The sequence below is a fragment of the Drosophila sechellia genome, chromosome 3L (genome assembly GCF_004382195.2).
Source record: "Drosophila sechellia strain sech25 chromosome 3L, ASM438219v1, whole genome shotgun sequence".
Classification (NCBI taxonomy): domain Eukaryota; kingdom Metazoa; phylum Arthropoda; class Insecta; order Diptera; family Drosophilidae; genus Drosophila; species Drosophila sechellia.
Window position 1 is genome coordinate 21421849 of NC_045951.1, and position 16555 is coordinate 21438403.

At 47.8% G+C, this 16555-nt stretch overlaps 2 protein-coding genes across 2 annotated transcripts; both read left to right on the top strand.

Annotated features, from left to right (window-relative positions):
- The first annotated feature begins 927 nt into the window (after positions 1–927).
- On the top strand, positions 928–11599 carry LOC6616530 (delta-1-pyrroline-5-carboxylate synthase). Its single transcript, XM_002040853.2, has 12 exons — positions 928–1131; positions 5211–5375; positions 5500–5640; positions 5702–5809; positions 5884–6051; positions 6109–6297; positions 6351–6546; positions 7056–7297; positions 9209–9466; positions 9573–9798; positions 9858–10136; positions 11106–11599. The coding sequence occupies exons 1-12, from the start codon at positions 1036–1038 to the stop codon at positions 11366–11368; spliced, it is 2331 nt and encodes a 776-aa protein (XP_002040889.1). The 5' UTR covers positions 928–1035; the 3' UTR covers positions 11369–11599.
- A 2538-nt stretch (positions 11600–14137) lies between these two features.
- On the top strand, positions 14138–16106 carry LOC6616531 (actin, larval muscle). Its single transcript, XM_002040854.2, has 3 exons — positions 14138–14243; positions 14320–15270; positions 15550–16106. The coding sequence occupies exons 2-3, from the start codon at positions 14346–14348 to the stop codon at positions 15753–15755; spliced, it is 1131 nt and encodes a 376-aa protein (XP_002040890.1). The 5' UTR covers positions 14138–14243; positions 14320–14345; the 3' UTR covers positions 15756–16106.
- Positions 16107–16555: the final 449 nt, after the last annotated feature.

A 16555-nucleotide genomic window follows, 5' to 3' on the forward strand; every position in this document is an offset into this window, starting at 1 on the left:
ACCCAAAACAATCCAGAGCACTAACCCCGCCCCTCCAGGAGCCTGTTGCCATTTGGCATTGTGCTTTATGGCTTTTCTATGCACTGCAATGGCAATCGAGGACAATGCACAGGACACGGGACACAGGACACGACGGGACAAAACTATGCACAAAGCTGCAACAAAACTTTTAAATGTCACTTAATTATGAAAATAATTCTGCGTCCGGGTGTCAGTCGGGCATTCAGTCCAGACTGGTTGCTGCTGTTCACCGGAATCCATTCCGGACGTTCTGAGCTAGAAGAGCCTGCATTTCACAGGTAATCTGACAGTCGTTTCCCTTATTAATGGTGCTGGAGCTTATTGAAAATAATTAAATAAAGGCTGCAGGATGATTGCACAATGTGCACTGATTATGCGCCCATTGAAATTCTGCCACTGTCAATTTGCGGGCACAAGGTCAGGGGCTTTCATCGAAGTAAACAAGTTGACATTTGCAGCAGTTAATTAATATTTGAAACGGCCCGTTTTTTATAAGTACTTTTCAGTGCTCGAGTGGCAGTGATATTTGATGGGTAATTTACTGTGAAGAACACCAAGTTGAGTTTCCGTTGAAGTGGAGGCCCAACGATGATTGGCTGCATCAAGGGGTTTTCGTGTGACACCTTGCATCGTCACTACCCAAACGCACTGCTCCATTGACCTGGCAAACACCCAGTCGCCAGATAAGGCCACTTTCCGCCGCCTGCTCCACTTGATAAGACCCGTTCTCTCCCCGGCTCAATGTTTGTCCCAGTCCAAGCTACCGGAGAGTGATAGCTGCTTGACTGATAACACTTTGAGAGAGTCCGCCGTACACCAAATTTTAATCGCAATCGCAATGAACACTTACAATTACACATGTTTGCCCCACATTATCTCGAGCAGCGACCAAGGCGGTCAGTCCGTTGGTTCGCCTCAGTAGAAATCGTCGGGCTTAACGGAGCGGTTCCGTGCGCGTTCCGTGATTTGTAATAGCTCCTTAAAAATCCCTCCCCTCTAACTTGATTCCCAAAAATGCTGCAAAACAGTTTCAAGCTGGCCCAGAGCCTCCGAAACGGATTCTCCAGAAACGCCTGGCGAGCGTTCAGCTCCCACGGACCCCGGCAGCCAGTGAGTGAGGTTTATATAACCGCAGTGCGATGACAGTGATTTTACGACCTACGTCTGGTGGCGATGGAAAAGTTCTTGAATGCAAAGTCCGTCTCGGTTTTGTTCTAGTGGGAATGGACCTTTGGATGATGATCAATCCTTATCAGTTCTTTGTGTTTAGGTCAGGAGAATCATGTGTGCAGTGGCGAAACTGCTTGGAAAATTGTTCAGAGTGGGAGTCTTTGTCCTTAGCCACAAAGGAAAATTACCCATCATCAAAATTGATGCTAATAAAAGAGAAAGAATTATTGATCTGATGAAAAGGAACATTGAGAAAAATGTATATTTGATTTGCCCCTTAAGGTCCACTCTATTAAGCAGACATACATTTGCACACACAGAGAAACATATTTTATTTGCTATTAAGAATTGACAGTATATTGACCGATAAGCGTCGATTAATGTACATTTCAGTGAAGAAATTTATAACAGCCCGAGTCATGACGACTGAACGTGAAGCCATTGTCTGGGGGGTTCTGGCTCCCCAGATACACCGAACACACGCCTTTAGTAATGATGAGCAACAAGGGGCCCTTCTCAGTCTAGTGCTTTGTTTTGATTGCATAAGCTTTTCAACAGCTTCTGCTGATTGGGGGGACACCCTATGCCTTCCTGCTGAAAATTTTCCCTGCCACTTATGTCTAATCAGAGCCAAATCGAAGCGGCAAAACACTATAGTGCGATTTAACTTTAAGTTCTTTATGGTCGACCGACAACAGCTTGAAAGGGTTTCGGAGTAACCCTAAACCAGGTCATAAACTGGGGCAAATGGGCCGTCAAAAGCGGGGAGTCAGGCTAATTGAATGAGCATCGGGCGAAGCACTCCCACTCATCGGAGCTGTAAATCATTTACAGTTTCGGTCTGATTTCCACTGACATGAAAACCAGGCGATTGTCGAGAGGTGGGGAGTGGGAAAAGTGCCTGACAAGCTGATAAAATGTTGTCACAGCTTGACAGCTGGTGGACCGCCAGGACCATTGGGTCAGCAAATGCAAAAACGTGTTCAAATAAATTCTAAAAGTGTAAATATTGTATTTGCACACAACAGGAGGGGGAAAAGGGAAATGAAAGGCAGGGTGGCTTCACAATAAACTTAAAACCCCTTTAAATATGCAACAACACTGGTGACGCTTGGCCTCAGGCAAGGACTGCGAGTGTGTCCTGCCCTGGGGCTGCCCCTTCCCCTCCACACCGCTTTTGCATATGTCGTACATCAGGCCCAGCCTTTGACACTCAAAACGATTTGCCTAGGTCAGGGTCGTGAAGCACCCTTTACCCGCCACCCCAGGCCACCCAGCCACCCAGCCACCCCTTCCATGCCACACCATTCCCATGCGGCGCCACCTCCCCGTTGACTCACTTCATTTTGACACGTGTTGGCAGTTATGGCGCCTTTGGTCCTCGTCTCGACTCTCTTTCAAGCTGTGCGTGTGTGAGGCACATCATAAAAAGTCTACCGAAACAGGCAAGCTACATGCACCCGACTATTAGATACCCTGCGCTCGAATCATGTGAGCAATGTAAAAAAGAACACTGCGACTTATGCCTAAGCACTATTGCATGTATTTCAAAATTGCATTATAGTTTTGGCAGCTGGGTTATGTTGCTGTTATTTGAAATATAGGAAGCAAATGTGTTTTATAGTCTAGGGTTCTGGTGGTCATACCATATACACAACATTCAGTTTAGGAGCAGTTTCTCAAAATCCAGTTAGAAATAACGTGCACATTAAGTTAAATAAATGCGTATACTTTCTCAATCTCATTTGTCAATGTACCGACTGCAAAGAATAAAAGTCTGTATTGGGGGTCCACCCTCCCGACCTTTATTACCCATTAGTGAGCTGTATAAGTGGAATTTCCAACTTCCAGGGCTGTGATGGCTCATAAACCACAATTACTATTTACATTGCAAGGCAATTAATGGTAATATTATAACTAAACGAGGAAGAGGGCTAATACCCTTTACTTCAACTCAATAATGGGTTACCTAAACTTATATTTTGTGCTAGACTCAAGTCTCCGCTCATTGTATTTCCCAAAATCAGCAAATTCTTTGGGTAATGGGTAGCAAATATACAAAGTTCATTGTCGTTGGTTAGTAATAGAAATAAAACTATTTTTGGGACTCACATTTCCCGTTTAACCCTAGAGTTCCAGTATAAGTTCCCTTGCCTCTAATACTCCCATCTACTGCTGTACGAGTACCAGGTATAAGTCAAACAAAAAATGTCGTGTAAACATGAAGCACTGGCAAACATGCGTGTAGCCCATCAGAAATGGCAGCCAGCGAAGGGGAGACATCGTGTCAGGGGATCCACTAACATCATTGCCGAACATCTGTCGAGGGCTGCGAGAGATCGTCAAGGTTGGGCCCGACTGTAGATAAGTGTGAAGCCCGCGAGGAGCCACAACTCATGTATGTGGCAGCACCAGCATTAATTGCTCAGTAATTACACGGACTGTCATCGCATTTGACAGGCCTCAGACACGGGACGGAAGGGGCAGAAGATGGGGCGGGCAGTCGATTCCGGTCACTATCTGCACTTCGATTAGAAAACAATCGAAATGGGAGCCGAGGCCCGAGGCGACTCCTGACCTTCGACTAATTGCATTCGGTATCACGCATACGCCATGAGAGCCGCCAAAACAAAAATTGGTTCCAGCGGCGGTTTTCAGGCAGACGCAGTCGTAAAACTTATTGGTCGTTTTGCTTTGGATTTCTTTGCGATAGTGATAAAAAGTTGTTTTGTGATAAGACGCGGGCGAACAATTAAACCAAGTTAACAAACAGAGCATTCGTGATTGTCGACGTTTGCTTTTATTGAGCTGCACTTGACACTTGCCATCAGAATTGTCTGACGAACATAACGAAATCAAAATATTTACGCCTCAATTTGACTTGATTTTTCCTGAAATAATCGACACGACAAACGCGACGAGTTCTACGTACAAAAAGCCCCGATTTGATGTTATTGCGCCTGAAAGGCAATCAAAGCCACCGCCCAAACAAACCGATGGAGCTGGGGCCAAAAAGAAAAGAAAAAGCTAATAAAAATACTTTTGATTGATGGACGAGCGAGGTGGGATGATGAGCTGCAGCTGTTGGGGTAGGAAAAACAAATTCGCTGTTTACTCTCTTGTTTTCTGAGCAGTTATCTCTTCAACGCGCTAATCTTATCCTCCTTCTGTACTCTATTGAAAGGGTATTTTGACTTTGTTTAGAAAGTCGCTTTCTTCTTATTTGCTTTTGAAAAATACATTGATGAATCGAACGAAGGTTAAAAAATTATCCAATTTCAGCCGCAAATATTTGTTAATAATTTCACGGTCAGTAAATTGAAAAGTTCCCTGAAAGAGTATACATATAAACTTTAGGTTTTAAATTAAACAAATACTATCGAGTCTCATATTAAGACTTCTCGTCGTTAATTTTTTAAAAAATAATCACTTTTCTTACGCCTCAGTTCGGGACTCTGGAGAAGACTTTTTTAAGTTTATTTTCCACGAATCAATCTGGGGTTTCTTTTCGGCATTTAATTTTCAGAACACCGAATACCCAGAAGGCAGGTGAAAAAGTTTGAATTTAAGGTTAAAGCCCTTCACATCAGAGGCCGTCGTGTTTAAGATCTGATTATGTGGTAATGATCCCATGTCGCAATTGTGCAATTTAATTAGCCGCGATTTAAAATAGATTATGCACTGCGTGTGGGGCTAACTGACTTCTGGGACACACGCCGCTGGCTAAAAAACCAATTAACACACAACGAATATTAGGAATTCGAAAAGAGCCACGCCACAGGGGAAGGGAATTCGGGATTGCAGTTTTCAGTTTAGCTGATTACGCACTGATTAGGTGCAATCGACGCGGACTGTTTAATTAATTGGATTGCAATTTATGCCTCGATTTGTTGTTTTTATGGCTTACTCTTCTGCTGTCGCAATTTATGACCTCCCTTAGTTCTATGGCTTTGGCGATTGAGGCGATAAGACACCGATTTGGCCCTGAATAAGTTGCCTTATGTTTCGACCTGTTTCAGCTGGTGTCGCCGGAGCGGCGCTTGGAAAAGGCGCATCCCACCTTCACGGAAAGGAGTCAGTTGAAGTACGCCCGGAGGCTGGTGGTCAAGTTGGGCAGTGCAGTCATTACTCGAGAGGACAACCATGGACTAGCACTCGGCCGACTGGCGTCTATTGTGGAGCAGGTAGGCATTAAATATCTGTTATATCTTAATTTTCACCAGGAAAAGTTACAACTAGCACAAAGTAATATTCTTATATATTATTACATTCGCAATTTCTTCAATTCTTCACCCAACAACTCGATAGGTTGCCGAGTGCCATTTGGAGGGACGTGAAGTGATGATGGTCACCAGCGGAGCGGTGGCCTTCGGAAAGCAGAAGCTCGCCCAGGAGCTCCTCATGTCGCTTTCCATGCGCGAGACCCTGAACCCAAAAGATAGCAAAGAGGTATCTGCTGGAATTAGCCAAGTTTGAGCATAAACTCAAATGTTTTGCTATCCCAAATTAGTTCGACGGCGCCACGCTGGAACCGCGAGCGGCGGCTGCGGTGGGTCAGTCGGGTCTGATGTCCCTCTACGACGCGATGTTTGCCCAGTACGGAGTCAAGATAGCCCAGGTAAGCCTAGGTGCACATCCAGCAGCTAATTAGAACACACAGATTTAAGCGAGATGATGGCTGTTTGGGTGTAGGTGCTCGTGACCAAGCCGGACTTCTACAACGAGGAGACACGCAACAATCTCTTCTGCACGCTCTCCGAATTAATTAGCCTGAATATTGTGCCAATCATAAATACTAACGACGCCGTCTCCCCGCCGATGTTCATACGTGACGACGAGCCAGCCGGCGGAGCCAGGAGGGTGAGTTGGATGCTGGAGTGCGGGGATGCCGTCGTGTGACCAGGTCCTTTGTTCCAGGGTATTCCCATTAAGGACAACGACAGCTTGTCTGCCATGCTGGCCGCCGAGGTGCAGGCTGATCTGCTAATCCTGATGTCGGACGTCGATGGTATCTACAATAAGCCGCCGTGGGAGGACGGGGCGAAGCTGATGCACACCTACACCAGCGACGACAGCAACAGCATCGAGTTTGGCAAAAAGTCAAAGGTAATCCAGCCTCGTCCTCTGTGTTCTTAACCCACTTATCTGAACACCCACAGGTGGGTACTGGCGGCATGGACTCCAAGGTGAAGGCGGCCACCTGGGCCCTGGACCGGGGCGTCAGCGTGGTCATCTGCAACGGAATGCAGGAGAAGGCCATCAAGACCATAATTGGCGGCCGGAAGGTGGGCACCTTCTTCACGGAGGCCACCGAGAGCGCCAATGCAGTGCCCGTCGAGGTGATGGCCGAGAACGGTGAGTGGACCGCAGGGCAAATGGCTTATAGGACGACAGGATAATGACGGAGAATGATGTGGCCAGACAATGAAAAGAGGTTTAGCAAGGGCTTTCAGCTCTCAAGTAGGGCGCATAATTAGCGGTTTTGCAAACGGGCATCCAACCACATCGATGGCCAATCATCCGGAGCGGGGACCAAAGCCGTATCCAGCTCATACAGATAGTAACATTTACTGGCGCACAACTTGCAAGATGGTAACGGAGAGTGACAAGGCAAATGGTCGTTAGAAGGCCAGCAGGAGGATGCCGCAAGGGGTGGTAAAAATAGAAAGTGGGTCATCCAGAACTGGGTCTGCTGAAGAATCCTAGGTAGTGGGTGGTGGTGCGGTACTGTTGCTATTTCGAGTGGGGCGAAAACAATTTAATTGTTATTAGGGCTAACTGCAGCAGCTGGGCGAAAGTGCCTGTTAATTAGGCGGATCCAACTTGTTGTCCCAGACTTACCCCCTGTATCCCCCCTTTTTCAGCACGAACCGGGAGTCGCCAGATGCAAGCTCTCACGCCCGCTCAGAGGGCCAGTGCTGTCAACACCCTGGCCGATCTGCTGGTGAGCCGCGAAAAGTTTATCCTGGACGCCAATGCCAAGGACCTGGCCGAGGCGCAAAAGAGCGGACTGGCCAAGCCGTTGTTGTCGCGGCTTTCGCTCAACCCGGCCAAGCTAAAGAACCTCTCCGTTGGCCTGAAGCAAATCGCCGAGGACAGTCACAAGGTAGGAGAACTTAATTACTGGCCACTTTCCAGAGTGGTGGCTAAGGGACCAGCCCTGGACCTGGACCTGGAAATGGACCTGAGTTCGAGCAAATTGCATTTGTTGCAGTGTCGAAAAGTCAGCCCCAAATTGAGTTAGCCCCGGGCTGGGATTTGTCTGCCTGCAAGATGGCAAACTGGCAAAATGGCCATTTCATGAGCTGCAACAAAGGCGGACTTGGAGAGCCATATGCAGTTTCCAAACCTTAACAGCATTATGAAATCTCCGAGCAATTTTACACTTCAACAAAAATTGACACCCCAGTCGGTAGCGATGCTCGCCTTGCTGGTGACCTAACCAATCCACCCGGGAAGTAGCCACCGGAGCAGCCTTAAATGCCCGGAAGTTTTTGGGATGGGGCTGGAGCTAAGCAAGTGGAAGATAAAAGACACTTTCTTGTATGCGCACTCGTTTGGTGTCTTGCCAGTGACATTAGCCCGCATCCTGGTCCTGTTTCTGGTCCTGGTCCTGGCCATCACCGTGCCCTTGTCCCCTTTTAGAGCAGACTGAGTTGATCGAATATCGCTTGGGAGGTATGGAGGTTGGAGGTCCGGGGGCTTGAGTTTGGTCCTCCCAAGCCAACCGTTTTATTGGATGTGATTGTGCGGAAACGCAGAAAGTTTTCCTTCATGTTTTTCTCTAGAAAAAAAGTTTTCCGTTGGGTTCAGGGGCGGGTCGTGGAGCTGGGACATGAGTTTATTGTAAAAATGGCAAGCGAAATTGTGACACAAAATGGCGGCAGCGTGAAAAATCATAAAAAGGCGAGCGCGCACACACTCATAAAGAAGCGGGCTGGGAATACTGAAAAACCATAACGCACTCAATAAATGTCGCTCGGATGGCGAAAAGTGTTGTTTGTTTTTTGTCCCTCTTTTTGTCCTTTATTATCCTGCGACAAACAAATGCCACGAACATTGTTTGGCCTCTGGCCCACAGAAGCCTTCGCATGTTGGATAGGTGAGTGTCCTGGCAGTGCTTCAGTTTTCAATTACCCGGGCTACTTACGCATCGCACGGAAAGTTTTAATACACAATAAATACTGAATAATTTAATAGTGTTAGGCCGGGGCATTTTGGATATACTGAGCTGGCTCGACGAAATTGCTTTTCACTCATTTTTCCATTTCCAGTGAGGACTTCTCATAAAGCTATGTATTTCCAGCATATTTCAGGTCCCCATAACCTCATCAAACTTTTCTTTGGATACTTCTACTTAAGCTTGGCTCCACTACTCGTACATAAGCTCTGACTTATCCAATTGTCCTTTGCAAATATAATTTAAAGTTTGACGTCCTGCAATGCCGGAGTCAATAATAATGGCCATATAACCAAATTTACCCAGCGCCCGAGTCGAGTTTAATGGCTAAGCAAGAGCAGGAGGACCACTTCATCCCATCCATTCCATCCATACTATGTAAACAAGGCCAGCCAACTGCTGTCGGCAGACGTCCAGCCCAGACCAACCCGCAATCTCTTTATGTTATCTGCAGCCAATTTTCTAGAGATTTTTCACGACGGCAGGAGGAGGAGGAAGGGCCCTCTCAAGGGGCGGGTCAGCAGAAGTGCGGGGGCGTTGGACAGCAGGCCATTAAAAATAAATAAAGATTACGACGCGCTGAGCGACTTGATTTATGTAACGCCTCAAAATGGACGCCGGGGAATCGAGATGCGGTGGGAGGAGAAGCCTTTCGGTTCTCCTTGCGAATGAAACTGTCGCATAAATATCGAGTTATTTTTATGGCCCGGTCCCACATGGCGTATGCATTATGCGATTTATGCTGACTTGTGAATTGACTTTCCCACCCCATGTTCCACCCCAATAATAATATATATCCCTCATTCCGTATCTCATCCGGACTTGCTTTTCTTGCAGAATGTTGGCCGTGTACTGAGACGCACCCGCCTTGCGGATCAGCTGGAGCTCAAGCAGGTCACCGTGCCCATAGGCGTCCTGCTGGTCATCTTCGAATCCCGTCCAGACTCGCTGCCTCAGGTGGCCGCCTTGGCAATGGCCTCGGCCAACGGACTGCTCCTCAAGGGCGGCAAGGAGGCGGCACACAGCAACAAGGCTCTCATGGAGCTGGTCAAGGAGGCGCTGGCCACCGTGGGAGCGGAGCACGCTGTCTCACTGGTGAGATCGAGAGAGATAACTCGTTTTTGTTTAAAATAACTTCAAACTTATATAATTAATTATGAATATGACTTATATTTCAATTAATTTTGCTTTTCCATAAAAGGTTTCCACGCGCGAGGAGATCAGTGATCTGCTGTCCATGGAGAACCACATCGACCTGATCATCCCGCGCGGCTCCTCCGACTTGGTGCGCAGCATCCAGCAGCAGTCGCTGCACATCCCCGTGCTGGGCCACGCCGAAGGCGTCTGCCACGTCTATATTGACAGGGATGCGGATTTGGAGAAGGCCCTGCGCATTGCACGCGACGCCAAGTGCGACTATCCGGCTGGTAGGCCACCACCCACTCAATTAACCCATAAAGCCGGCTGCAGCTGTCCTTCGTTTCAGCCTGCAACGCCATGGAGACCCTGCTGATCCATGAGGACCTGATGAGTGGCGCAATCTTCGGCGATGTCTGCAACATGCTGAAACGTGAGGGCGTCAAAATCTATGCCGGACCCCGGCTGAACCAGCAGCTGACCTTTGGCCCGCCGGCGGCCAAGAGCCTGAAGCACGAGTACGGCGCCCTCGAGTGCTGCATCGAGGTGGTGCCCAGCCTGGACGAGGCCATTAATCACATCCATACGTACGGCAGCAGCCACACGGATGTCATTGTTACGGAAAATGGTAACGAAATGTTCGAAAATTGAAAATTAATTTCGATTGCCGGCAATCGAAGTTGAAAAATGGTCTCCCCCATTGCGAGCCCCCATTTTGAGCCCTTGTTGCGCTCATTCCACTCCGATTTGATTGGGGCTTTGTGGGGTAATGAGAATCGCAAACGGCTGTCGGGATGGTCATCATAATGGCTATTGCTGCAGTTGCGCGTTAGTAGGTAGAATGTCCGATTTTATGTGTGACAGACAGGCGGGGTTTTCAATAACTAAAATTGCATCTGAAAATGTGTTTGTATCTATGTGGCATGCACCAGTGAACAGGGTGTCTGTAAAAAGTGTGACACCACCTATGAGATAGTATAGGAAATAGCGTGCTAACTGCTTATGAAATTCCTTAGCACGTAGTTGTGGTACTCAAACATACTTGCGGTAATGTATCCGCTTATAAGTGCATCTTTTGAATTTTTACTATTTCTCATCACAACCTTATGCAATAGTTTGAAGGTCCGTAATGCACGACAGTGCTAAATTAATATTTAATTTTGTTTTCAAGAATTCCAGTGCTATTATTCTAAATGCCAGTGTTTACTTGAGCGTACATTTTCGTGTGGGGGATGGCATGACCACTTCATACCGCCACCAGTAATTCAATTTGGCCCTCAATGCCATGCAACCAGGCACTTCTTCAGCGATTCAGCCATTCCGACTTGAAACCGAAACCAAAGCCGAATCCTAATTCAAGTCGGGCAAGTTTAGCGTGCAAACTTTTGCATGCATGCATTCTCAGCCATTCTACCCATTCCCCGCAGCTCACCACAACAAATTTAAATCATTTGGGAAATTAATTTTATTCAACACTTTTCCCCGCCGCACTGCCACACTGCCGCACTTCCATACTTCCAAGTGCCGTAGTGCCACAATTTGTGCAGTTTCTAAATTTCCACACACACTCTCCCCCGCTTTCCATTTCCATTCGCAGATGCGGCGGCCAAGCAGTTCCTGGGCAGCGTGGACAGCGCCTGTGTGTTCCACAACGCCAGCTCCCGGTTCGCGGACGGCTTCCGGTTCGGCCTTGGCGCCGAGGTGGGCATCTCCACCGCCAGGATCCACGCCCGCGGGCCAGTGGGCGTGGAGGGGCTGCTGACCACCAAGTGGATCCTCGAGGGGCAGGACCACGCCGCCGCCGACTTTGCCGAGGGAGGTGGCCGCACGTGGCTGCACGAGACCCTGCCGTTGGACTAAATAACCTTAAACTGAACTGTACTTAGATGTAGCATACCGAATCGCGTTCCGAAGTAGATTGCTCTTTCGTCATCTTTTAGAGGAGTGCATTTTGAGCGAAGGGTAATTACGTGGGGATAGGTGGATCCGGATACGGATCCGAATGTGGATGAGGGCGAGGACGAGGATGTGCAGCTCCGATGACAGCTGCCGTCGTGGCCACATGGGATATATTAATTTGAGTGAAAAATATTTGCCGAGACAACTTGTGTAATTAATAAAGTGAGGGGGGAAAGTGGGCGAAGGTTGTTAAAACTGTCAGCCCTTGTCTTGGGCCCGTAAAGTTTGCAGCGAAAGTTCCGCGCTGCAGATGGAGGATACAAGAAAATAAAATTAACTGGAAGAAAGCTGGAGGAATTGCGCTTTAAGTTTCAATCTCTCGCAAGTATTATGTTCTATATAAACGCGTATTCCTATTACAAATCATAAATTAGCCATGGAACGTGAAATGCAGCTAAGCATAGTTCTGCACCGCGGCTACTCGGAGGCGCCTCCAGCTTGGAATGCAACCGCGTGGCAAGTATTTTAATTTTTCTGTGCACTGGGGCAAGTTTCTTAGGCCAGCTCAGCTCCCCTCGCTCCCTTTCTCCGCCCAAAAACTTTTTGCATTGCGTGCTGGCCGGAGGAGGCGTGGAGGAGCAGCAGGTGGAGCTGTGGACGGGCAGGGCGTGCCATTTGGTTCTGCCACCAAAGGTGGCTCCTTCGTCCTGTCAACGCGCCAACTTTTTCGCCGAATTTTCCTTTTGAAACTTCAAGTTAAATTGATGTTGGGGTCAGCCCGTAAGGATGCAAGGGAAGATTGAGCAGTACCAAAAGCCCAGAATGGAGGTAAGTCCGTCTATATCTACTTGAAGAAAACTATCTATTAAAAAAAGAAATAACTAAAATGTGATGTCCTAAAAGGTAACTCCTAATTGTTAATTGAAACAAGACCTTCTAAGCACTAATTAAGACTTTCTTAGCACTGATTACAAATACTATCTGCCCACCCAATTGATCCGATCCCTTGCCACATTAAGCTGTGAACTGAAAAAGTTGCAATATATCGAAGCATTCAGTGCTCCACCACCCCTGGTTGCAGTTATCTACTGAGTCGGAGGAACCACAAGTCCCTGCTGGCGGGCATTATTTTTACCTCTTTCAACTGCTCGACGCGCGTACGGCCAATGATACGTGGATGGTGTCCGTACCTGATCCGCTGGGTGGTCACGTAGTGTTCCGCAGTTGGCGAGCACTTGGCAAAGTTAACGGGCCAAAGTTGGAGCTCAGAAGTTTGCTCCTTTGGGGAATGCACTCGCTGCAGTGGAAGCAGTGTGCATGCAGCTCCTCGGATGGGGCACACTTAATTAGAATAGCGGGCATTAATCTTGTGGCTAATGCCACGATGAGATCGAGCGATATCGGTGGACAGGCGCAAAATTGCTGTTGGCCGCATGCACTCACTACGCTATCCCCCCAACGTCGCTTCCCTTTTGGGCTCCCAGGGCTATGTGCCGTGCATAGCCGTACAAAATTATTTGATTCTATTTTTTCAATTTGATTTCAATGAAATCCACACGACAGCGTCAACATTTATAAGATGTATAAACGCAAGTGCTTTGGCTGCATTTTTGAGTGTGACAACATTCGGGCCACACCATCTATGGACTGAGTGGGGGCCCCGAAGAGCATTGGCACCAATTTCTCTTACTCGAGCAGGGAAAAGCTGCCCACAAGACCAAGAACAAGAACTTGGGGGAAAGGCTGGCCACTGCATTGCATTGTTCACGGGTTGTTCTTGTTGCTGCCGCCGCCGTTTTGCGGGGGTTTATTTATATAAAAACTTAAAAATATATCTACAGATGCCTATACAAGTCCTGGCGCATATTTCGATATGTTCTCTCCTCTGTTCTTTGTCGAAGTCATAGCAAAGTTGGCAGCCAGACATAATTTAGCGAAAACGAAATGAAACTAAGTGATAAATGGTATTTGGGAATGGAGCAAATTGAATACTCTGAACAAGCGCAAAATCCCGATAATGCTCTGACTAATAAGACTTAGGGCCTGATGGAAATAAATTATTCTATCAAAAAACGGGGAGCCTATTGTCAGAGCTTTAATCGAAGCTCGTTAGATAAGTCCATTTGTCAGCTTTGTTTCTGTCATTTGATGCTTAAATTAAAAGTAATTGGAATACCCAATTTTGCTATTGTCAAAAAAATATATATATTATGTATGTTTATACTTATATTTATATTGTATTTCTAAAAAATATATTATATTTGATATTTATCAAAACTAACTAGCTAAAACTCAGCGTTTTACAATTTTAAGGGCTTAAATATCTTTAATATAACAACGAAGACCGCCTTTTCCATGAGCCTTTTTTGATTTGTTAACAATTTGAGACCAGAACAACCCTTATTTTCCCAAATTTCACAAGCTGCGGATTAAAATTCTAAGAATAAACCAAAAAAGCTTATTTTAGATTGAAATCGACTTTTGATTTGTAACTCTCCAAAATGTAGTACCCATTTCTCTGCTCTATGTTGCGGCTATTCTTTAATACGTAATCCAATTTGTTGTCGTAGGCGCAATACCCGAAATCAGAACACTTTTGTGAAATCGAAATGATGTGCATCCGACCCTCCGGTTCGCCACCCTCCCCGGAAACGCCTGATCCCCAGCCAGCGTAGCATATCGCGGAATTCATCAACATGTTACTAGATGAACAATTGTTCAAGATGACAGGGACATGGGCGTGGGGCCGGCGGGGCGGGACAGAACTTATTTAAATGCAGCTGCCGGAGCGCAGAACGAATCACTCTGATCGCTGTCGCTGTTGGATTTACACGTCGTGAGTGTCGCCTTGTCCGCCCATCCTAAATCCGTAACCCGCATAAGGGATAACCGTTCTGTCTGTATCCTTGTAGTGCCGCCCGCACCAAACTAACCAAACATGTGTGACGAAGAAGCATCAGCCCTGGTCGTAGACAACGGCTCCGGCATGTGCAAGGCCGGATTCGCCGGAGACGACGCGCCCCGCGCCGTATTCCCCTCGATCGTAGGCCGTCCCCGTCACCAGGGCGTGATGGTGGGTATGGGTCAGAAGGACTGCTACGTGGGTGACGAGGCGCAGAGCAAGCGCGGTATCCTGTCGCTGAAGTACCCCATCGAGCACGGCATTATCACCAACTGGGATGACATGGAGAAGGTCTGGCACCACACCTTCTACAATGAGCTGCGTGTGGCCCCCGAGGAGCACCCCGTCCTGCTGACCGAGGCTCCCTTGAACCCCAAGGCCAACCGCGAGAAGATGACCCAGATCATGTTCGAGACCTTCAACTCCCCGGCCATGTACGTGGCCATCCAGGCCGTGCTCTCCCTGTACGCCTCCGGCCGTACCACCGGTATCGTCCTGGACTCCGGGGACGGTGTCTCCCACACCGTGCCCATCTATGAGGGCTATGCCCTGCCCCACGCCATCCTGCGTCTGGATCTGGCCGGTCGCGATCTGACCGACTACCTGATGAAGATCCTCACCGAGCGTGGCTACAGCTTCACCACCACCGCCGAGCGTGAGATTGTGCGCGACATCAAGGAGAAGCTGTGCTACGTCGCCCTGGACTTCGAGCAGGAGATGGCCACCGCCGCCGCCTCCACCTCCCTGGAGAAGTCCTACGAGCTGCCCGATGGTCAGGTGATCACCATTGGCAACGAGCGCTTCCGCACCCCAGAGGCCCTTTTCCAGCCCTCGTTCTTGGGCATGGAGTCCTGCGGCATCCACGAGACCGTCTACCAGTCCATCATGAAGTGCGACGTGGACATCCGCAAGGATCTGTATGCCAACAACGTGCTGTCCGGCGGCACCACCATGTATCCAGGTGCGTAGTCTTTTAATTAGGACCATAAAGATCAGAGGAAATTCTTCCGAGGGAATGGGATCGAAACCATGCGAGATATTTAAAAAAATAGTATTTAATGCACGCATTATTACAAAAAAAGAAGAATTCACAGAATGGTTTATAAACCATATAAAAGGATATATCCTTTCCCGATATTTCATATTCATGCATGCTATTATTAAAATGTCATGTAATGAGTACACCCAAGCTCCTCGGTTCTGTAGCACCACTAATGGATTCTATTTCTGATCTCGTCAGGTATCGCTGATCGTATGCAGAAGGAAATCACCGCACTGGCCCCGTCCACCATCAAGATCAAGATCATCGCCCCGCCCGAGCGCAAGTACTCCGTCTGGATCGGTGGCTCCATCCTGGCTTCGTTGTCCACCTTCCAGCAGATGTGGATCTCCAAGCAGGAGTACGACGAGTCCGGCCCCGGCATCGTCCACCGCAAGTGCTTCTAAGCACCCAAGCCACCAACCAGATCAACATCTCCTCGAGCGCGGCTCTGGTGTTTGTCTCCAGCGTAAGACATCCGACCAGGCACCGGCGCCAAGGATGAGGACGCAGTTCAGTGAAAAGTATCTTTAAATTACATTTAGTTGATGAAGAAGTTTTAACATAGATAGAGAGAACAAGAGAAAGAGACGAGAAAAGACCGGAAACGAGCGGCAACGCCTTCTTTTTTATTATTATTGCTATTTTTATTTGATTTGACTCGGAATTTGTACTGCTTGACTCGCTTGCCAGCGCGTAAAGTGGCCAAAACAATCGGTTGTACGTACAATAAAAACCAATAACCCATGTGAATCGAACCCAAGTCGAACGTCACAGGAGCAGCAGGAATGCGTGCTGGGAAAACTTTTCTAATTAGGCCTCGGCGAATGTCAATCAGGCACTTGGCCGGCACAAACTTTTATTCTCGAACAGCTGCCATGGCAATCTCCCAGTGCGGGTATCTGTATCTGTATCTGGGCTTGTATCTGTATCTGTGCGTCTATCTCCCCGCATGCTCTTCTGTCACATTTTCCACAAATCCAGATGGATTTCCCACACGCGGCGAGGTTGCGAGGAATGACTTCTGGGGGACAGAAGTCGGCAATACAAGGAGCAGCGACAGTCTTAACTGGCGCCCAACTGCTCACAGAACTTTCCGCCAACACAAATGTTTGTGCTCAACTTTTGGCTGCAAACTTTTCAGGTTTCGCCAAACTATGCATAAACCAGGTGCCGAAAACTGTTGCTTAATTAGTTAGGGCCAAAC

Coding starts and splice junctions, on each gene's coding strand:
- LOC6616530 (XM_002040853.2), top strand. CDS start 1,036: ATGCTGCAAAACAGTTTCAAGCTGGCCCAGAGCCTCCGAAACGGATTC. Junction 5,810..5,883: donor ACGGAGTCAAGATAGCCCAG/GTAAGCCTAGGT, acceptor GTTTGGGTGTAG/GTGCTCGTGACCAAGCCGGA. Junction 10,137..11,105: donor TGTCATTGTTACGGAAAATG/GTAACGAAATGT, acceptor TTCCATTCGCAG/ATGCGGCGGCCAAGCAGTTC.
- LOC6616531 (XM_002040854.2), top strand. CDS start 14,346: ATGTGTGACGAAGAAGCATCAGCCCTGGTCGTAGACAACGGCTCCGGC. Junction 15,271..15,549: donor CGGCACCACCATGTATCCAG/GTGCGTAGTCTT, acceptor TGATCTCGTCAG/GTATCGCTGATCGTATGCAG.